General features: G+C 46.9%; 1 protein-coding gene and 1 long non-coding RNA gene across 2 annotated transcripts in view; one reads left to right on the top strand and one right to left on the bottom strand.

Annotated features, from left to right (window-relative positions):
- CNIH3 (cornichon family AMPA receptor auxiliary protein 3) overlaps positions 1–2,047 on the bottom strand; it is a 77,965-nt gene extending 75,918 nt beyond the window's left edge. The window contains exon 1 of the mRNA XM_073556404.1: positions 1,578–2,047. Coding sequence (XP_073412505.1) covers positions 1,578–1,658 — 81 coding nt within the window. The 5' untranslated portion in view covers positions 1,659–2,047. The remainder of the gene's footprint in view (positions 1–1,577) is intronic.
- A 3,787-nt stretch (positions 2,048–5,834) lies between these two features.
- On the top strand, positions 5,835–22,447 carry LOC141059993 (uncharacterized). Its single transcript, XR_012222639.1, has 2 exons — positions 5,835–5,967; positions 19,587–22,447. It is a non-coding gene; the product is annotated as an uncharacterized lncRNA (long non-coding RNA).
- The last annotated feature ends 1,010 nt before the right edge of the window (positions 22,448–23,457 follow it).

Below are 23,457 nucleotides of genomic sequence, written 5' to 3'. Positions count from 1 at the left end.
ATATACAAGAATATAACTACTATAATACTGCCCCTATGTACAAGAATATAACTACTATAATACTGCCCCATATGTACAAGAATATAACTACTATAATGCTGCTCCTATGTACAAGAATATAACTACTATAATACTGCCCCATATGTACAAGAATATAACTACCATAATGCTGCTCCTATGTACAAGAATATAACTACTATAATACTGCCCCTATGTACAAGAATATAACTACTATAATACTTCCCCTATGTACAAGAATATAACTACTATAATGCTGCTCCTATGTACAAGAATATAACTACTATAATACTGCTCCTATGTACACGAATATTACTACTATAATACTGCTCCTATGTACAAGAATATAACTACTATAATACTGCTCCTATGTACAAGAATATAACTACTATAATGCTGCTCCTATGTACAAGAATATAACTACTATAATACTGCTCCTATGTACAAGAATATAACTACTATATGTACAAGAGTGTAACTACTGTAATACTGCCCCTATGTACAAGAATATAACTACTATAATACTGCCTCCTATGTACACGAATATAACTACTATAATACTGCCCCCTATGTACAAGAATATAACTACTATAATACTGCTCCTATATACAAGACTATAACTATTATATTCTACTACATCCTCTTTGCTATTATTCCCATTATTCCTGGATGTGCCCCTGCCATCCTCTGTGCCATTACTCACATTATTCCTTGATGTGCCCCTGCCATCCTCTGTGCCATTACTCACATTATTCCTGGATGTGCCCCTGCCATCCTCTGTGCCATTATTCACATTATTCCTAGATGTGCCCCTGCCATCCTGTGAGACTCTATATACATCATTCCTGACTGTGCCCTGGTGCTCTCTCTGCGTCCCAGCAGGACATTTAGGGAGTGCTTCTTCCTCTCAATAGTCCCCAACAAACATTAGTCCTGGAGTTGTCCCTACCACTCTCTGCCCCATAGACACCCATCTGACTCCTAGATGCCCTGACACCCTTTCTGCGTCTATATCCATGCCTCTTGGATATGCCCTTGCCACCATAAGTCCCAACACACACAACTCCTGGGTATGTTCATGCTACCCACTAAACCTGACTTATACTTCTCCTAACAATGTCTGTGCCTCCATACACCTAACCCAAAGGTATGCCACTGCCATCCTTTCCATCCTATAGACATAAATCCTGGATATGCCACTGCCATACTCTGTGCCCTATGGGCATAATTCCTATATATGCCAGCATCACCCTCTGTTTTTCCTAAGCAAAAATGATTTGGAGATGCCCTGCCACTCTCTGTGCCCATACGACCCAATATACCCCTATATACCTAACTCCTGGATCTGCCCCTGCCTCCTATTGTGACCTCTTACACATAACCCCTGGATCTGCCCCTGTCACTCCTGAGCCCACATGCCCAGAAATCCTGACTATATAATGGTACTACCCTCTGTGACCCCATATACATAACTCCTATATTTGCTCCTGCTACTTTCTGCGCCCCAATGTGCATAGCCCCTTGCCATGCCCCTGACAGCCCCCATGCCCATTACTTACATGCCAAATTGCAAAGAAGATGAGCGCAGCGCACAGGACCAGGGACAACATGTAGCAGAAAGCAGAGAAAGTAAATGCCATGGTGGCCCCAGAAGAGAAGAAGGATCAAGGCTCAGTCCATGCAGCCAGGACTCCAGGAAAGTCTCCTCCAGCCTCCAGGTCCCTGCGCAGGGCATCAGTCTCCTCCAGGGTATTACTCCAGCATGGCAATCCTCAGAGAGATAAATGCTGCCCTGCACATGGGCACAAAGCTGGGCACAGACCTGCCTACTGCCAGGCTGCAGCCTCTGCCATGCATTCCCCCAGCACACAGGACACTTGTGGAGAGCAAGAAATGTGCTGCCAGGGGAGGAGGAAGGAGAAGGAAAACTGAAGGAGGTGCTGCCAGGCAACTTCTTCCATGTGCTGCCACTGCTGATGTGACTGGTGCATGGAGCAGTGTGTGATCTCAGGGGCAGCAATGCCCCCAATAAGGCAGGATATGGACCCCCTGGGCAATCAGCTCCACAAGGAGCAGCAGACCCTGATACATTGTAACAAAGCCTGGAATCTAGAGGTGATGGCTACAAGTAAGAATCTATACAATGTAACTCACCAGGATGCAGCTGCCTAGGGGCTCCCACTGCTGGGGGGCATATGGCAACAGAGAAGATTAATGCTAAAGTATCTCACTAAGGAAACCCTGCAAGATGTCAACTATCCCAAGGTGTGGGGCACAAGACTAGACCCCCTGAAATTGCCCAAACCTGTCCAGACAACTGACCTCCTCAATTCATGACTTCTATCATGAAAGAAAGGTGGAAAAGGAAACAGTCAGCAATGTCCAGGATGGTATCAGCAGAGGGAAAGGAAACAGTTAGCAATGTCCAGGATAGTATCAACAGAGGGAAAGGAAACAGTCAGCAATGTCCAGGATGGTAACAGTAGAGGGAAAGGAAACAGTCAGCAATGTCCAGGATGGCATCAGCAAAGGAAAAGGAAACAGTCAGCAATGTCCAGGAAGGTATCAGCAGAGGGAAAGGTTTTCCAGTTTACAGGGGTTTCTGGAATTTTCCAAATAGTAGGGGACGTTATTAAATGCAGGGTGGGTGATGAGGGTGGACTCACACTGACAGATCTGCGGTATCTGCTGCATGATGGCCGATCAGCAGATATTTTATATCCTGGTCTGAAAGCGCGATGGCGTCTGCCGTGTGCACAGAACGATCAGTGGTGTATCGGTGAGGGATCTGTGCACAATGGCTGTCATTGTTCTCGGCAGCACAGGTCCAAGCTAAAAGATCGTTTCACCTAACGAACAAAGACTTCACTCGCTCGTCAGGTGATTAGCAGCTCGTTTACACGGCACAATTATTGGGAACGAATATTCCAGGGAGCAGAGAAGGATCGCAGAGGAGGGAAAGGATGGATCACAGGGGCTGAATATGGAGGATGGGATTGGGACACACATCTTAAAGGGGTCCCCAACTGTTTGCCATCATGTAAAATAGCAAAGTCAGGATAGAACTTCCCTGGATCCAGCGCCAACGCCCAGCTGCTGCTTCACCTGCAGCGGACGCGACCCCTGCAGCGGACGTGACTCCTGCAGCGGACGCGACTCCTGCAGCGGACGCGACTCCTGTAGCGGACGTGACTCCTGCAGCGGACATGACTCCTGCAGCGGACATGTCTCCTGCAGCGGACGCGACTCCTGCAGCGGACGCGACTCCTGCAGCGGACGCGACTCCTGCAGCGGACGCGACCCCTGCAGCGGACGTGACTCCTGCAGCGGACGTGACTCCTGCAGCGGACGCGACTCCTGCAGCGGACATGACTCCTACAGCGGACATGACTCCTGCAGCGGACATGTCTCCTGCAGCGGACGCGACTCCTGCAGCGGACGCGACTCCTGCAGCGGACATATCTCCTGCAGCGGACGCGACTCCTGCAGCAGACATATCTCCTGCAGCGGACATATCTCCTGCAGCGGACGCGACTCCTGCAGCGGACGCGACTCCTGCAGCGGACGTGACCCCTGCAGCGGACGTGACTCCTGCAGCGGACGTGACTCCTGCAGCGGACGCGACTCCTGCAGCGGACATGACTCCTGCAGCGGACATGACTCCTGCAGCGGACATGTCTCCTGCAGCGGACGCGACTCCTGCAGCGGACACGACTCCTGCAGCGGACATATCTCCTGCAGCGGACGCGACTCCTGCAGCAGACATATCTCCTGCAGCGGACATATCTCCTGCAGCGGACGCGACTCCTGCAGCGGACGCGACTCCTGCAGCGGACATGACTCCTGCAGTGGACATGACTCCTGCAGTGGACATGTCTCCTGCAGCGGACGCGACTCCTGCAGCGGACGCGACTCCTGCAGCGGACGCGACTCCTGCAGCGGACGCGACTCCTGCAGCTGACGCGACTCCTGCAGCGGACATGACTCCTGCAGCGGACATGTCTCCTGCAGCGGACGCGACTCCTGCAGTGGACGCGACTCCTCATATCTCCTGCAGCGGACATGACTCCTGCAGCGGACATGTCTGCTGCTGGAGTCATGTCCGCTGGACTCTGGAGGAGACGTGTTCTGTGCAGTGGTGGATCGCACTTCTATATCTGTGTCTGTATGTTGTGAGCTCCCCCTAGTGGTGGCTGCATAAATTGATCTTCAGTGAGCTCCCCCTAGTGGTGGCTGTATGCAGCCTGAATTTTATCACATGACACACTACGATACCTGTTAGATCCTCTGTACCTGATCTGGAACCTTTTGCTGTGTCTTAGGCTCACCTGGCCAGGTGGCTTCACTAAGCCTCAGGTCCGTTTGGGCTCATAGACCCCGGGCACTGCTACATGTTCCTCGAGGACATATGGAACGTTGAGGACTTAGGAATCTCAGATGTAACAGGCAAGATGAAATGGAATCCAGTAGAGATAAATTGTGGTTAAAGCACAATTATCAGAAATGGCGGCTCACACCAAACATAGGACTGTGGAGTCTCAATCCCAAGACACAGGTGTGTGTCTTAATGGACCTAACATTTGTCTAGGGAGATAATGTCAGTGATCCATGCCGGGCAGCCTGCAAAATAAAACGTGGAGCACAACAGGGGCAGCGGAGCCAGCGGAAGGAAATGGAGCCAGGTGAAGGAAGCAGAGCCAGAGGAAGGAAGCGGAGCCAGGGGAAGGAAGCGGAGCCAGGGGAAGGAAGTGGAGCCAGGGGAAGGAAGCAGAGCCAGAGGAAGGAAGCGGAGCCAGGGGAAGGAAGCGGAGCCAAGGGAAGGAAGCGGAGCCAAGGGAAGGAAGTGGAGCCATGGGAAGGAAGCGGAGCCAGGGGAAGGAAGCGGAGCCATGGGAAGGAAGCGGAGCCATGGGAAGGAAGCAGAGCCGGGGAAGGAAGCGGAGCCAGGGGAAGGAAGCAGAGCCAGAGGAAGGAAGCGGAGCCAGTGGAAGGAAGCGGAGCCATGGGAAGGAAGCGGAGCCAGGGGAAGGAAGCGGAGCCAGGGGAAGGAAGCAGAGCCAGGGGAAGGAAGCAGAGCCAGGGGAAGGAAGCGGAGCCAGGGGAAGGAAGCAAAGCCAGAGGAAGGAAGCAGAGCCAGAAGAAGGAAGGGGAAGGAGGTGGAGTCCAGGATACACAGGGCAGAAAGTTTCCTAACTTTGTATAAGTTTGTGCCCCCTGAAGTGCACTCTTTTCCGCCTATTCCCTTCTTAGATACTTGGCTTGACTTGAGACTACAGTTCTCACTTTCTTTCGGTCCGGTCTATCTTTTCCATTGAGCAATTCATGACCACGTCCCTTGAGCAATTTCACACACAGCAATAAAACCACTGCATCCAGCATCAATCAATAGGACCCCCATGATAACCAGAACAGGGGTCCCTTGCTTCCATGTGAAGACTGCAGTTGTGGATAAATGCATGAAAAACAAAATATTAATAAAAAAAAATAATCACCAAAAAATTCTTGTTAAAAATGCCTGGTTCTTTTTCACAAGCCAAAAAAGCTGCAATCATATGTGCAGTGTGCAGTCTTATTGTGGTTTTAGGATAGTGGCACTGGGTATATAGTGGGTAATTATACAAAATATTATTATAATATATCAAGATGTTTTTTTTCTAGCTTTAGTGCCTGATGCATTCACACATAATGGCCAAAAGTGTTATCTGCTAAGTGAATACTCTGAACTATACAGTATATATCTATTGTGAGAGTTGCCACCTGCTGGTCCTATATCATATTGCACCTGTTCAGTATATTAAAAGCTAAAAAGGTGAAGACAAAAACAGAATACAGACGGTGAAGGCGAAAATCACTGACAGAGGGTTATTACAGGGGATAACAAATCCATGGCAAGTCACAGGTTTCCGTAGGCCTTACTTCAACCACTGTTAGCCTAAGACCTACAGAAAGGTAAGCGTTATTTTTATAGACTGGATGTCAGAATCTGATGATTTTTAGGATGAATAAACATGAGATATTTCAGGCAGTTTATAACCTATGCAGCAATTAAAAGCCTTTCTCATTCTTTACAGACATGCCGAGTAATTCTGTTATCCAAACGACACTTGTGCTTTTCTTGATATTGGCAAACAGCTGAGCTTATTAATACACAGAAAAATGTATCAGAGACGATTCCCTACTCTGAACATGAGGCATTACAGTGTTACAAAGATGTATAATACTGCCCGTATAATCAAGAATACAGCTATTATAATACTACCCCCCCCCATGTGTAGGAATACAACTACTATAATACTGCTCCTATGTACAAGAATATAACTACTATAATACTGCCCCTATGTACAAGAATATAACTACTATAATACTGCTCCTATGTCAAGAATATAACTACTATAATACTGCCCCTCTGTACAAGAATATAACTACTATAATACTGTCCCCATGTACAAGAATATAACTACTATAATACTGCCCCTATGTACAAGAATATAACTACTATAATACTGCTCCTATGTACAAGAATATAACTACTATAATACTGCCCCTATGTACAAGAATATAACTACTATAATACTGCCCCTATGTACAAGAATATAACTACTATAATACTGTCCCCATGTACAAGAATATAACTACTACAATACTGCTCCTATGTACAAGAATATAACTACTATAATACTGCTCCTATGTCAAGAATATAACTACTATAATACTGCCCCTATGTACAAGAATATAACTACTATAATACTGTCCCCATGTACAAGAATATAACTACTATAATACTGTCCCCTATGTACAAGAATATAACTACTATAATACTGCCCCTATGTACAAGAATATAACTACTATAATACTGTCCCCATGTACAAGAATATAACTACTACAATACTGCTCCTATGTCAAGAATATAACTACTATAATACTGCCCCCTATGTACAAGAATATAACTACTATAATACTGCCCCCTATGTACAAGAATATAACTACTATAATACTGCCCCTATGTACAAGAATATAACTACTATAATACTGCCCCCTATGTGCAAGAATATAACTACTATAATACTGCCCCTATGTACAAGAATATAACTACTATAATACTGCTCCCTATGTGCAAGAATATAACTACTATAATACTGCCCCCTATGTACAAGAATATAACTACTATAATACTGCCCCCTATGTACAAGAATATAACTACTATAATACTGCCCCCTATGTACAAGAATATAACTACTATAATACTGCCCCTATGTACAAGAATATAACTACTATATACTGCTCCTATGTACAAGAATATAACTACTATAATACTGCTCCTATGTACAAGAATATAACTACTATAATACTGCCCCTATGTACAAGAATATATCTACTATAATACTGCCCGTATGTACAAGAATATAACTACTATAATACTGCTCCTATGTACAATAATATAACTACTATAATACTGCTCCTATGTACAAGAATATAACTACTATAATACTGCTCCTATGTACAAGAATATAACTACTATAATACTGCTCCTATGTACAAGAATATAACTACTATAATACTGCTCCTATGTACAAGAATATAACTACTATAATTCTGCCCCCTATGTACAAGAATATAACTACTATAATACTGCCCCTATGTACAAGAATATAACTGCTATAATACTGCTCCTATGTACAATAATATAACTACTATAATACTGCTCCTATGTACAAGAATATAACTACTATAATACTGCTCCTATGTACAAGAATATAACTACTATAATACTGCTCCTATGTACAAGAATATAACTACTATAATACTGCTCCTATGTACAAGAATATAACTACTATAATACTGCCCCTATGTACAAGAATATAACTACTATAATACTGCCCCTATGTACAAGAATATAACTACTATAATACTGCTCCTATGTACAATAATATAACTACTATAATACTGCTCCTATGTACAAGAATATATCTACTATAATACTGCTCCTATGTACAAGAATATAACTACTATAATACTGCCCCTATGTACAAGAATATAACTACTATAATACTGCTCCTATGTACAATAATATAACTACTATAATACTGCCTCCTATGTACAAGAATATAACTACTATAATACTGCTCCTATGTACAAGAATATAACTACTATAATACTGCCCCTATGTACAAGAATATAACTACTATAATACTGCTCCTATGTACAATAATATAACTACTATAATACTGCTCCTATGTACAAGAATATAACTACTATAATACTGCCCCTATGTACAAGAATATAACTACTATAATACTGCTCCTATGTACAAGAATATAACTACTATAATACTGCTCCTATGTACAAGAATATAACTACTATAATACTGCCCCTATGTACAAGAATATAACTACTATAATACTGCTCCTATGTACAAGAATATAACTACTATAATACTGCTCCTATGTACAATAATATAGCTACTATAATACTGCTCCTATGTGCAAGAATATAACTACTATAATACTGCTCCTATGTACAAGAATATAACTACTATAATACTGCCCCTATGTACAAGAATATAACTACTATAATACTGCCCCTATGTACAAGAATATAACTACTATAATACTGCTCCTATGTACAATAATATAACTACTATAATACTGCTCCTATGTGCAAGAATATAACTACTATAATACTGCTCCTATGCACAAGAATATAACTACTATAATACTGCCCCTATGTACAAGAATATAACTACTATAATACTGCCCCTATGTACAAGAATATAACTACTGTAATTCTGCTCCTATGTATAATAATATAACTACTATAATACTGCCTCCTAGCTGTGAGGTTGTGTGTCAGTGGTTCTCCTGATGTCTGGAGCAAGCCCGGGGAGGGGCCACCCTGGGCGGGGAAGCTCCCCAGGCAAGGCCCAGGCTTCCCGGCCTACACTGGGACAAGCATCACAGGCTTCTACCAATGGGAATGTTAATCCCAAAGCCACTGTGAGACCAGTGAATGCAGCGAGTCAAAGCTGCAGCAGTTCGGTGAAGGAGGAAAAAGCTGTGACTAAAGTTTTGGGAGGAAAATCTGCTCCAGTTCCAGCAAAGAAGCAAAAGTCTCTGTGAGTGATGGAATCCATCAGAATGTGAAGTCTTGTAGCTCCCCAGTCAGTAAGCAGCTCCTGCCTGGTGCACAGGTGAGATCGGCCCCAGCTGTGCAGATCACCTCTCCTGCTTCCAGGCAGAGACGGACGTCTTTGGAAAGGCAGACAATGCAGGAGAACCTACGGCAGCATGGCAGTATGGCGCGGTCAGGACGCACATGGTCACAATCGGGTGGCAGCGATAAACCTGCTGCGGAGCCTGCATCCAGCCAAGGGGCCACAAAACCATCCGTGATGGAATCGCACAAGACTGTCTTCAAAACCCCTGTACCCGTTGTCAAGACTAAGCCTGTGGGGCCGGCGCGTGCACCCGAGCTGCAGCTAGCGGATGAGATACAGGGACTTGTCCGAAAACTGGGTGAGTTACAGCAGCAAAAAAAAGCGCTGCAAATGGAGGTAGACTTCATCTATAGCCTGAAGACCACTAATCCTGCCAGTAATGAGGCGTATGACCTGAGACTGAACACACTGGGTGTACAGCTGGCGAGTGTTGTGCAGGACACTGAATCTGTGCTGGAGAGCATGGGGCCCCTGGCAGAGACCTACAGGAAGCGGGAGCGGTTCACCTCCTATAAGCAGGACTGTGCTGTAGAGGCCAGGACCCCTGATGTTCAGGACGGGACCCCCAGCAGCGGACACGGCCAGTGTTACAGGCTGCCCGCTTCTGCTTCCAGGAGGGAAAACAGCTGCAGCAGCAGGAAGCTCAGTGTGAACAGGAGCATACACTGCAGACTCCAGCAGAGGCACCACAGGTCCCAGAATGCCCCACACAGGAGCAGGACAGTGTATGTGAGACTGTTTATGCTGATGAGGCAGCCGAGTGTGAACAGGAGCATACACTGCAGACTCCAGCAGAGGCACCACAGGTCCCAGAATGCCCCACACAGGACCAGGACAGTATATGTGAGACTGTGCTGATGAGGCTGAAGCACAGACTGTGGCTGGTGATGCTGTGCCCATGAGGTCGGGGGTTGCAGGGGTTTCACATTCTGTAATGGACGTCGCACTGTCTGATAATGATGCTGCTCATGATAATGTGCATGATGTCGCGACTAACGACCGCGTTCGCGGCCGAGCCAGCGACTCCATGTCGACCAACCACGCCGACGAGGGGCGAGCGTCCCAGGTGGGGACAGAATGTGGACCCATAAGACCAAAGGGGGGACACGGGCCTACCCGGACTAGGGAAGAGTAGCAACCGGGGTCTGTGGCAGCTGAGCATGTGGACAAGGAGGCAGAATGACACGACACCGCACAACTTCAAGTATAGACATAAAGTTTACTTACAGTCAAAACAAAGTATATAAACAGAACATAATGCCAGGCTCCCGATTCCGCACATCAGGGAAGGGTACACGTCTCAGGATAACAGACGAAGGCAGGAGGACATCACGGGTTGATGCAGTCCAGAGTTGTCTGGCACGGGCATACTAGGGCGGCCTCTTCCTCATGCCTCAGGAGTAGCACAGGCTCAGCAGGAGAACATCAGACACCGACCTCAGACTGACATCAGACAATGGCAGGGGTCATCACGGGTTGATGCAGTCCAGGGTCATCTGGCACAGGCATATCAGGACGGCCTCTCTCTCAGGCCACAGGCATAGCACTGGCTTAGCAGGAGAACATCAGACACATACCCAGGACAAACATCAGACGATGGCAGGAGTCATCACGGGTTGATGCAGTCCAGGGTCATCTGGCACGGGCATACTAGGGCGGCCTCTCTCTCAGGCCTCAGGCATAGCACTGGCTCAGCAGGAGAACATCAGACACCGATCCCAGAAGGACGTTATTGTGGCGCCCCTGAGGCTCAGTCGCCACAGAGGTACTGCACCTCCTCCTGAGGTGTGGTACCCCACCATCCAGGTAAGGTGGAGACTCCCAACCACACTCCAACACCTGCACCCCACACCACAAAGTAGTGTAGGAAAGCACCTTCGGCGACTCCCTGCTTGGAGTGTAGCATAGCACCCATTGGTGGCTCACTGCTTGGAATACGAAACGTGCTGGGAGGTGGGTGGAGTTAGTTTATATTACAAAGAGCGGGAAGAGTTTAGGGATTTCATTGATTCAGTCATTCAGTCACTGGGAGTGAGTGAGGATGCAGAAGGACAGAGAGTGAGACAGAGAAGATCCCCAGGAGTGGGATGGATGAGGGAGGTTCTGCAGTGGGCCACGGTGGCCTGGGTCTGCTGGCACAGGAGGGAGACATAGAGAGGAAGCCTGATTGTTCCATGGAAAGAAGGGATTAGTGCGGAACGTGAGGAGTAGAGGAGAGCAGAGGACGTGGGTTAGAGGAGAACCCTTCCTAGAAGTTCTGGGCGCAGGGCCGGGGCCCGGTCCCCGAGGTTGTATGGATACTAATGATCCTGCAGCAGACACCGGAGGAGTAGAAGTTAACAATACTTTATTCCCACATCAGACTTGGGGGCACAACAGCAACTGAATAGTGAGCCGGGACTTAGGAAGCAAGGAGTCCCCGAAGCAGGCTACAGCTGTCTGCCGTACAAAGAAAGTTCATAAGAACATCTGTCAGGAGGAACTCCAGTGTAACTCAGTACTAGGAGTACTTCATATATAGGCGCTATAAGAGGAGACGTTCAGAAAGGTACATGTTGGCGGAGTGTTGGAAAGGAGCATTCCATCTGGCCTGGGAGTTGACTGAGTCCCTGACCCGGAGGACACGGCACGGAGGCAGGCACCTGCTTGCACAACAAAATGTGAGTAAAGCTTTGGAACTACATGCTCTGGTGTCCTCCACTTATTCCTGCGCCAACACACCCGGCACTGCTACATCCTGGTGCCCGACATTGCCTCACCTACGCCTTCCCTTTGCCTCTACATCTACACTGCCCTGGGACTACAGCTCCACCTGTGGGGAGCTATAACATCTTTGCTGTGCCATACCACCAGTCCCAGAGGATCTGCATGCAGCATCGGCCTAACACCTCCCTTGCCGAACACCACAGGAGGCGTCACGAACTATTCATTTAATCAACTACATTCCACCATTCAATCTCCCTTTTACTTGGGCGCCCAGGGCCACGGACCGGGTCACCGCTGCTGTGACATTCCCATCTGAGAGACCGGCCTGGAACCGAGTACCCCACAGCCCTGGGAGGGCGACCCATTATCACTGGGTGGACCTCAGGGGAATTGGCGGAACATCTGGACACGGACTGGACATCAGGCCACCAGGAAACCAGGAACACGGACATCAGGACACCAGGAACATGGACTGGACATCAGGACACAGGCAGGGCATCACGACTCGGATCTCAGATAGAGCATCAGCACATTGGCATCGGACATCTGGCAGTGATCGACAGGCTCTGGACATCAGGCTGCGGACATCAGCTCCAGACATCAGGCCGCAGTCATCAGGCTCCGGACCACTGGCAGCGATCAGCAGGCTCTGGACATCGGGCAGGGAAGCATAGGATCCGGACATCTGGCATTGGACATCAGGCACAGCACATCTGAAAGAGGTCGTCAGACACCGGACATCATGCCGCGGTCATCAGGCTCCGGACATCTGGAAGCGACCTAGAAAGGAACCCAAGCGGTCTGGTGCAAACCCTGCCGGGTTGGACTGGAACCGGCAGGGAATTGCACCGAATCCCCAGCTGAGCACAGAGTGGCATAAACTCAGCAGACACACCAGACTCCTAATTCCAAGATGAACCCAGGTTAAATCACAGCCAGTCAGGTAGCAAAGAGTCACAGTCACAGGGTTCAGGACACTGAGGGACCTCAGTAACATCACACAGAGGACACAGTTCAGACAGGGTCAGGTAAAGGAGCAGGTCCAGGATTCAGGGTTCAGGAAACAAGACAAAACATAGATGGCCTGGATATGCAGCCTCCAGGAAGAGCGGTCTGGGTATTTCTGCCCCCCAGAGCAGGCGGAGAAACAAGACACAATTCAGACAGAGTCAGGTGCAGGGATAGATCCAGGATCAAGGATTCAGGAAACAAGATACAACATAGACAGGCCTGGATATGCAGCCTCCAGGAAGGGCAGTCTGGGTATTTCTGCTCCCAGAGCAGGTGGACAAACAAGACACAGTTCACACAGGGACGAAGAGCAACAGCTCCCCCAGAACTCATCAGAATCAGAGCAGGCACTGAACACACAATCACATGGCTAGGTTCAGGAAATCAATGCGAAGCTCTGGCCATGCCCCTCTGGGCAGGGAACTTTTATATAGCAGCTGCCTCACAGCGATAGGCTGGAGCAGCAATTGTAGCACACACCCATTCCTCATAAAAGCAGGGGCACCCTAAGCAAGGCCAAATAGAAATCAGCATTGCAGAGGACACCTGGCGAGAGCTGCAAGCTAGTGGGTGGTCTTGCAAAGCAGCGGAGCCACGCACGCATGTACGGCTACGCAGCGGGGCATGGAACTGAGCAGCATCCATAACGGTAACAGACAACAGTATCCCTGCTAATTAGGAGGAGAGGAGCAAAGGGTTAATGCAGACATGCAGAGTAACGCCGGGGAAGCAAAGTACAAACACACCGGCGTTACACATGATATGTGTGACTATCCCCCTTTGCCATCTAGTCCACAAGGTGTGACAGCCCCCCCTGCTGCAGGCCCTCTCCCTGTCAGTCAGCCCAGTGTGACCCGGCAGGTGCCCCCCAGGAATGCCTGGAGCCGCGGCGCTCCATCCTTCACTTCCAGCGCCAGGTATACCGGCCAGACATTCAAGCGTATTAATGTGGTGCGGTTTAAATACATAGGTGCCAAGGAGGATCTGCCACAACGCAGGTATGTGGTGACAGAGCTGCTCTGCGGCCAGATGGGGTTTGTGGCAAATGAGATACTGGCGGTGTCTAATCTTCAGGACAGGCAGGGCTACGAGGTCAGCTTCAAGCTCATGTCTGACCTGGACAGATTCTGGGCCAATTACCCCAAGGTCAGAGATGCTGAGGGCTGGAATAAGTTTGTGTTGGTTCCTATCTCCAGGCCGGACACTGTCACAGTAAACATCACGTTCTGGAATGAGGCCGTTCCTCCACAGGACATCGAGGTGTGGCTCCGGAGACACTGTGACCTCGTCTCTGGACTCACCAAGGTCAGAGATGAGGATGGTATCTGGACAATGGGGTGGCGGGTCTTGGTAAAATTACGACAATGTAATAACATCACTGCCCACTTACCCAACTCCTTCTTCATTGGGAGGGAGAAGTGAAGGTGTTATTATCCAGGGCAACCCAGAAAGTGCTTCAAATGTGGTGGGAAAGGTCATCTGGCTAACGCCTGTACTGTGGTGAAGTGCAGTCTGTGTGGGGCAATTGGCCATGTCGCTGCAGACTGCCGGGACGTCAGGTGCAACCTCTGTGGTAGGATGGGCCACCCTCACAGGGACTGTCCAGACGCCTGGCACAACATCTGCAGAGTCTTCCCTGATGAGTTAGTGATGGCAGGGGCAGAGGCTCAGGAGGATGAGGATGTGGTGGCAGGGACACATGAGGAGGAGTATTTAACGTCAGGAGAGATGCTGACCAGCTCAGATGCCCACCAGGAGTCCACTCAGGCAGCACCAGAGAAGCAGGGTGCAGAGGGGAACATGGAGGTCGTCCATCAGGTCCAGCAGCCTCAGATACCCCCCCCTTCAGCATCGCTGTCTGTATCTGATGACTGGAGTATTAATCAAAATAAAAGGAAGAAAAAGAACACATCCTCCCGTAAACCTGAGGCAGAATATGACACTGGTCAGAGTGCAAGTAAGAAGGTTCAGAATTCTGCAGGAGTGATGGTCGTGTCCAACAAGTATGGAGTTTTATCTGAGTCCAATGATGATGATTATGAGAAAGAGTTGAGGAAAGTTGATGCTGAGTGTGACAGGGACATAGAGGACCATCCCCCACCAAAGCGGAAGCCCTTATCTGTGGACCCTCAGGTAGAGTCTGACATGGACACCGGTGGTGGACAGAACATCTCTGACTCATGATGATGGCTGTTATGTGGCGCCCCGAGGATTCAGTTGCCACAGAGGTACTGCACCTCCTCCTGAGGTGCGGTGCCCCACCATCCAGGTAAGGTGGGAACTCCTAACCACGCTCCAACACCTGCACCCCTCACCACAAAGTAGTGTAGCAAAGCCACATTGCAGCTCCTTGCTTAGAGAGTAGCAGAGCACCTTTGGTTGTTCCCTGCTTGGAACACGAAACGTGCTGGGAGGCGGGTGGAGTTTAGAATACATAAAGAGCGGGAAGGTTTAGGCAGTCAGTCAGTCAGTGAGAGAGAGAGAGTCACTCAGAGAGGCGTGAGGATCCCTGGAAGAGGGATGGAGGAAGGAGTGCTGCAGCTGCCTCAGTGATCTGAGCCAGCTGGCACAGGAAAGGAAAAGAGAAAGACATTGGACTGAAACCTGACCTTCTATGAGAGAGAGGGATTAGTAGGGAGCGAAGGAGTAAAAGGGAACGTGGATGTGGAGAGGACGTGGGTTAGAGGAGAACCCTGCCTAGAAGTTCTAAGCGCAAGGCCGGGGCCCGGTCCCCGAGGTTGTATGGACACTAATGGTTCTGCAGCAGACACCGGTGGAGTAGTGGGCTGTAAATGCACTACTCCCATCTAAGACTTGGGGCACAACAGCAACTTGGATAGTGAGCCGGGACTCAGGAGTAAGGAGTCCCCGAAGCAGGCTACAGCTGTCTGCCGTACAAGTAGAGTTCTTGGGAACGTCTGTCAGGAGGCACTCCAGTGTAACTCAGTACTGGGAGTACTTCACTTAAAGGCGCTATAGAGGAGACGTTCAGAAATGTACATGTTGGCGGAGTGTTGGAAGGGAGCATCCTATCTTGCCTGGAGGTTGACTGGGCCCAGGACCCGGAGGACACAGCACGGAGGCAGGCACCTGTGTGAACTGCAGACTGTGAGTAAAGCTTTGGAACTACATGCGCTGGTGTCCTCCACTTATTCCCGCATCACTACACCCCGCACTACTACATCTGGGCACCGGCCTCTAAACCGCCTGTGCCTCTCCTCCATTGCTATATCTTCACTGCCCTGGGACTACATCTCCACCTGTGGGGAGCTTCACCATCTTGGCTGCAACCCACCACCAGTCCCAGAGGATCTGCATGCAGCGTCAGCCTAGCATCTCACTTGCCGAACACCACAGATGGCGTCACGAACTATTCATAAACTTTATTTCATTGTTCATTCATCCCCTTTTTGCCATGGAGCCCCAGGGCCACGGACCGGGTCACAGCTTCCGTGACAACTCCCATTGTGATCAACGGGCCCGGTACCGAGTACCCCGCTAGGCCCTGGTGGGGCGCTCCATTTACTCTGCTCCTTCTATATTGTGTTGTGATGGCGGGGTTCTCATTGACAGTGACCTCGAGTAATGTGAATAGCATTAAGCTGAGGAGGACGAGACACGCGGTGTATGAACATCTCAAATATCTGGACACAGATGTCATCTTCCTGCAGGAGACACGACTGACATCTCTGGGGCTTATGAGAGAGGCTGAGAGGGAATGGCGGTCCGGTCCTTCTTTCTGGTCACTGGCTGTGGAGCCTTACGCCGGGGTCGCTGTCCTGTTTAACACCAATGATGTGACTGTGCATAGGATGACGGAGGTGGTCATGGGAAGATGTCTGGTCCTGGAAGTCACTGTCCATGGGAGGCGACTCCGGCTTATTAACATCTATGGGCCACAGACAGTGACTGACAGGATCCAGCTGTTTAATGACGTCAAGCCTTACCTCTTCACTTCTCTTCCAGTGGTGATGGCGGGGGACTTTAATGCCATACATATTTGCATAATTAGCACATACACTCACTGGCCACTTTATTAGGTACACCATGCTAGTAAGGGGTTGGACCCCCTTTTGCCTTCAGAACTGCCTCAATTCTTCGTGGCAGAGATTCAACAAGGTGCTGGAAGCATTCCTCAGAGATTTTGGACCATATTGACATGATGGCATCACACAGTTGGCGCAGATTTGTCGGCTGCACATCCCTGATGCGAATCTCCCGTTCCACCACATCCCAAAGATGCTCTATTGGATTGAGATCTGGTGACTGAGGAGGCCATTTGAGTACAGTAAACTCATTGTCATGTTCAAGAAACCAATCTGAGATGATTCGAGCTTTATGACATGGCGCATTATCCTGCTGAAAGTAGCCATCAGATGTTGGGTACATTGTGGTCATAAAGGGATGGACATGGTCAGCAACAATACTCAGGTAGGCTGTGGCGTTGCAACGATGCTCAATTGGTACCAAGGGGCCCAAAGAGTGCCCAGAAAAAATTCCCCACACCATGACACCACCACCACCAGCCTGAACCGTTGATACAAGGCAGGATGGATCCATGCTTTCATGTTGTTTACGCCAAATTCTGACCCAACCATCCGAATGTCGCAGCAGAAATCGAGACTCATCAGACCAGGCAACGTTTTTCCAATCTTCTACTGTCCAATTTCGATGAGCTTGTGCAAATTGTAGCCTCAGTTTCCTGTTCTTAGCTGAGAGGAGTGGTACCCAGTGTGGTCTTCTGCTGCTGTAGCCCATCTGCCTCAAAGTTCGACGCACTGTGCGTTCAGAGATGCTCTTCTGCCTACCTTGGTTGTAACGGGTGGCAATTTGAGTCACTGTTGCCTTTCTATCAGCTCGAACCAGTCTGCCCATTCTCCTCTGACCTCTGGCATCAACAAGGCATTTCCGGCCACAGAACTGCCGCTCACTGGATTTTTTTTCTTTTTCGGACCATTCTCTGTAAACCCTAGAGATGGTTGTGCGTGAAAATCCCAGTAGATCAGCAGTTTCTGAAATTCTCAGACCAGCCCTTCTGGCACCAACAATCATGCCACGTTCAAAGGCACTCAAATCACCTTTCTTCCCCATACTGATGCTCGGTTTGAACTGCAGGAGATTGTCTTGACCATGTCTACATGTCTAAATGCACTGAGTTGCCGCCATGTGATTGGCTGATTAGAAATTAAGTCTTAACACACAGTTGGACAGGTGTACCTAATAAAGTGGCCAGTGAGTGTATATGCTGCATATTCACTTGTGTATGAGTGTATAATAAAACACCTGGATAGACATACAGCATAATGCTCAGTTGTTACAAATTATGAGTCCGGTCTTGATCACTGACACAGCCGTGGACTGTAAGATGATGGGGCAGATCCTATACCCCGTACGTCATCTCCTTTCAGACACGTGGCTGCAGAACACACTCTAATGGATCTTTTATCTCTCATTACCTGTGGAAGTTCCGAGTATTACCAGTGAGGTAAGTGGAAGGAGAATGAATGGATTATTAGATGTGACGAGCTGACTCAGAGACCACAGGACACTGTACACATTGCACGCACCTCTCACTCAGAATATAAGTTAAAGCTTTTGGGTTCCAGTGCTATATTTATAATGAGGACCACACCTCCTATATATCATTCATAACGTTTCTTCCTTCACCCCTGGGTAGTAGAGGTACTAAGTTAATATATGGTCAAGCCGGAGTGGGTTGTCCATTGAAGAGAACTTCTTTTAGTAAAGACTGTCCCCGATCAGCGATCCAGTAACTGGGGTCCCAGCCGCTGGAGCCCACCAGTGTCTCCCAGCTCTGGATAGTTGAGTACCTTCTCTACATATGACTTATTCATCTCGGGCGACGGCAGTCATTGCATATTCAGGTATGTATCAGCTGTATGTCACAGCCCGGTATGTATTTCACACGTTGGGAAGGGTATAAATGAAATGTGTCATCAGAAAATCACCAATTGTTTAAATCATAGCTTTATGTAATTTTTTTTTTCCCTATCACATTTTTATTAAAATTTAATATTACAAATCCTGCAGTTTTCACACTGGCCACTAGGGCTTTCCTAGACATTAGCTTCCTATTGTTTCAGGAAATGCACATGTACATTAGCAGCCATCCAAAGATTCCGATCCTATCTGTTATATTGAAGCATCTAATGAGTGTGTGCAAAAGTCATTGTGAAGGTAGGGGGAGAAGGTGAGTTGTTATATCACCTATTGCGAATGGTGGATCCTATGTTATCTGCTTTGTGTAAGGGTGTTATTGGTCATTGTCATCCTGCCTCTGATGATAATGAGCCTGCTGAAAACTCTAGTTACCTGTGTTTAAACTGCAAGATTACTATTTTTTTTTTTTTTTTTTAAAGATCATAATTTGGAAAAAGGAAAAAAAAAACATTGTCTAAAGTTTTTTTTAAAAAATTCATGTAACACAAAATCCTGATTTCAGCAACAGGACATTTCCATGTAAATGTAAATCTATAACTGTGTGAAGGAAAGCAGGGGGTTTGGTGCTGTGTATCAGGAACGGCTATAAAATATATTGTGTAATTAATCAGCTCAGAATTAAATTCTTTGTTGTATTAAAATTTCCATCTGGTTTCGTTTTTTTTGTTTAACCCAGATTGTGCCAAGAATGTATCCGCCATACAGCGGTGACTTATACTTCGTGGGAAGTGTCGTACGAGAAAGGATAGAGAGATGCAGAGTGTAAGATCACAGCTCCGACAAACAGCGCCACCGCCGCCTCCCCATCTTCTGCACCACCGACATGAATCAAAGGTTCTCGAGCCAAGGTGAAGATGACTACAAGGAGGCAAAAGAAAAGGAAATCTTCAGCGTCTTCACTGCAGTGAGGCGAACAGGTGGAAAAAGGGTCTGATACGAGAATTGCTGACGCAGAAAGGAAAGCATTCAGCGCCAGAACTTGTTACTATCCCCCCAGGTGGTCCAGTGGGCAATAAACCAAGCAGCTGGAGGTGGCAGAATGTGTAATATTACTGTGCCCCAAGGTTGTCACAAAGTGAATAGACAATCTGCAGGAACAGCCGATTCTGGAGAAGACGATGACATTCTAAGGCCTCTTTCACACTTCAGTTTTTTGTGTCAGTTATAATCCGCCAAAAAGGAGGACAAGCGGATCCGTTCCTAACTGATGTGAACAGATGTCACAGGATCCGTTTTTTGACGGATCCGCAAAATGAGGAAATTTAAAGGAACCGCTGGCGGAGAGAGAGAGAGAAGAAAGAGAGAGAGAGAATTTTTTTTTTTGTCCGGCACCCAGACAGAATTTCGGGTTAAATCAATGTCTGGAGGATCCGCCAGCCAAAAAAACGTTGCAAGCTCCGTTTGGAAATCTTTGAGCATGTTGACGGACAGCAACCTTATGGCGGATCCGCACAAAAACGGATGCAACGGACGGCAATCCGTCAAGATCCGCCAATAATGAAAGTCAATGGGGAAAAAACGGATCCGCAAAAAAAAATTGCGGATCCATTTTTTTCAAAACCTGGCGGATTTTGACTGATTGTAAAAAACGGAAGTGTGAAAGAGGCCTAAGCGGTGCAGCAATGGTTAAATGTGAGAATGGCAATGGTTAAATGTGAGAATGTCAATGGAATGGCTATATAATAGACACCTGTGTCCTCAAGGTAAGGTCAGGGCACCGTGGCATGCATTAAAAGGTTTGGCAAGAGGGCATGGCTATTTAGGGGTCGAATACGTGTAACACGCTACCACCACTAGATGGAGCACACTACATACTGATTTATATAGTCACCACTAGGGGGAGCTCACTACACAGCCACCACTAGGGGGAGCTCACTACATAAATATTCATGCAGACACCGCTAGGGGGAGCTCACTACATACAGATTTATACAGTCACCGCTAGGGGGAGCTCACTACATACAGATTTACAGCCACCACTAGAGGGAGCTCTGTACATACAGATTTAGACAGCCACCACTAGAGGGAGCTCACTACATACAGATTTAGACAGCCACCACTAAGGGGAGCTCACTACATACAAATTTATACAGTCACCGCTAGGGGGAGCTCACTACATACAGATTTATACAGCCACCACTAGAGGGAGCTCACTACATACAGATTTAGACAGCCACCACTAGGGGGAGCTCACTACATACAGATTTATACAGTCACCGCTAAGGGAAGCTCACTACATAATGATTTATACAGTCACCACTAGGGGGAGCTCAGTACATACAGATTTATACAGCTGCCACTAGGGGGAGCTCACTACATACAGATTTATACCAGCAAAAAATCATCACGGAAGGTACCATGAAGATTCAAGAAGTGAAAACAATGATAAATGTAAAAATACACTTTTTATTAATTATCAATTAAAAATAACAGGATTACATTAAAAAGACATGACTGATTGGTCTCCAACATAGGGGGGTAAGAATAACCAGCAACAAAGATTATAGCATCGCCATAGAGTGCAAACTGCATAAAGTAACCAGAAATTTAATTTTGTTCACAGTAATATGCATCCAAAGTCCATAAATCCCTCCTAGGCAAAAATAATGTAATATACTGAGGCCTATATTCCAACAGCAGCTGCAAAAAGTTTGCTAAACTTGCCAAAATAAAGCACTACAAGCACTAAAAGGAAAAAGTGGCCTAATAAAATTGTAGGAGAGAGAAGGGCTGAGGAAAAGAAATGCACCATAGGGATTAGTAAATTCATCCGTCCCCTATACATATATGTGAGGTATATCAGAATATATAAAAGATTCCAGGGCACAGCAAGGACATTTCATGAATGATTAGATGCAAAGAAATTTAGTCAGGATTTTACTGTAGCTGGCCACTGAAAAGGAGGACCGATGTATGAAAGCTAAATGCTGGTGAAGCTTTACCTCCCCGCCGCCCTTTTTTGACAGCGCTGTTTCGCATAAATTGCTTCTTCCTGGGGCGTGTAACAGGTTATGGTGTTCCCAAGTCATTTATAGTTACCGTAGGTCCATATGAACGGTCATGTGACCGGAGTTATGTGCAGGACCTGCCGTTAAAACTTACTTCCGGTAATCACCGGATATGGAATGGGACCTGTAGATTGGGGGCGGGACTGGCTGCGTGCGCTTAGGCAAAAGGGACTTCCTAGGACCGCGCTCCGTGACACGAAGTGTGTGAGTGCTCCCGGAAGTCAGAGCGGGCCATCAGACCAGGCGCGTGCGCAGAGGTCACAAAATAGATTTTAACCAGTAGCCTGGTGTAAGGAATATCAAAGTGGATAGCGATCGCATATACATATTAATGCATAATAAGTGTGAAAGCCAAAAGCCTGTCCTTTCTGAATGGATTGGCAGGCACAGAGGGAAAAAGAGGATCAGGCACAGGGAAAGATAGATCAAAATAGATCATAATCATAAGGTGTATTGATCAACACTAAATGTGGAGACTGCAATAGTCTTTCCATTAAAATGAAATAAACACAAAAAAAAAATAAAAAAATTGCTGTATACAAAGATGAAAGTAGATATGAACAAATAGTGCTAGCAATACATATTCATAACCACAAAAGGTGAAAACTGTGATTGTCCTTTCACTGAAAAAAATATAGGCGTAGGGAAGACAGGGCAATTACGCAGTGAAAAGTTAAATAATTAAGTGCACTGAAGGTGAAGCAGAAAAGGGCAACGAAATGCCAAAAGGCTACTGTGAACAAAAAGTTGTAAGGTTGAATAAGAAAAAGGGGGGGAAGGTGTATCTGTGTTAAAAGTGATGGGAGTGCACCAGGGAGGGATCCTTGGAACGATCCAATAAATATTAATATTTAAAGTGAGTATGTGGAAAAACCAACCTACTCACTAAATACACCTTAATCCACAAGGAAAGGGAAGGGGAAAGAAAGAGGGGACATAAATCCCTAATCAAAACTCGTGCATAATTGCCAAAAAATGTATGAAAAATTAAAGTGAGGTCCCAAAAGAGAGGGAATATCCACCTTAACCGTAAACACAGTCCAGAATATACAAAACTTATCTCAAATAGAAAAATATGAATATTATCTTTAAATATGCATGAGTCCTAGAAGAATTAATAAAATGAATTTGTGATCCTTTTTTCCTCTCTTGACGCTTTTTCTATCCAAAAAAGGAGGCCAGGCAATCCTAAGGTCCAGGGAAAGGAATTTTCCATCGTATACAGTTTATGAACCGCAGGGTAACTTCAATAGCAATTATATATCTAAAGAGAATAAAAATATTACAGTAAGTAGTGAAAAATAAAGGTTTTAAAAAAAAAATGGAGCCAAAGGAAAGGATAAAAAACATAAAATCAACAAGTTTATATACAAAGAACACCTAAAATAACCTGACTCAGGATGTACAGTTAGAGGAACGAATTAAACCCAAAATTTTCATTAAGGCCATGAGGAGTGATTGTCTCTAGGCGGTAAATCCATTTACTTTCAAGTTGCGCTAGGGTTTTACTCAAATCCCCTCCTTGTATGCCAAGTTCAA

Source organism: Dendrobates tinctorius, unplaced genomic scaffold (assembly GCF_039654945.1).
Source record: "Dendrobates tinctorius isolate UK_male_01 unplaced genomic scaffold, ASM3965494v1 ptg000232l, whole genome shotgun sequence".
In the NCBI taxonomy this organism is placed as follows: Eukaryota; Metazoa; Chordata; class Amphibia; order Anura; family Dendrobatidae; genus Dendrobates; species Dendrobates tinctorius.
The sequence above is the reverse complement of the archived record's forward strand: the minus strand, read 5'-3'. Positions and strand labels throughout refer to the sequence as shown.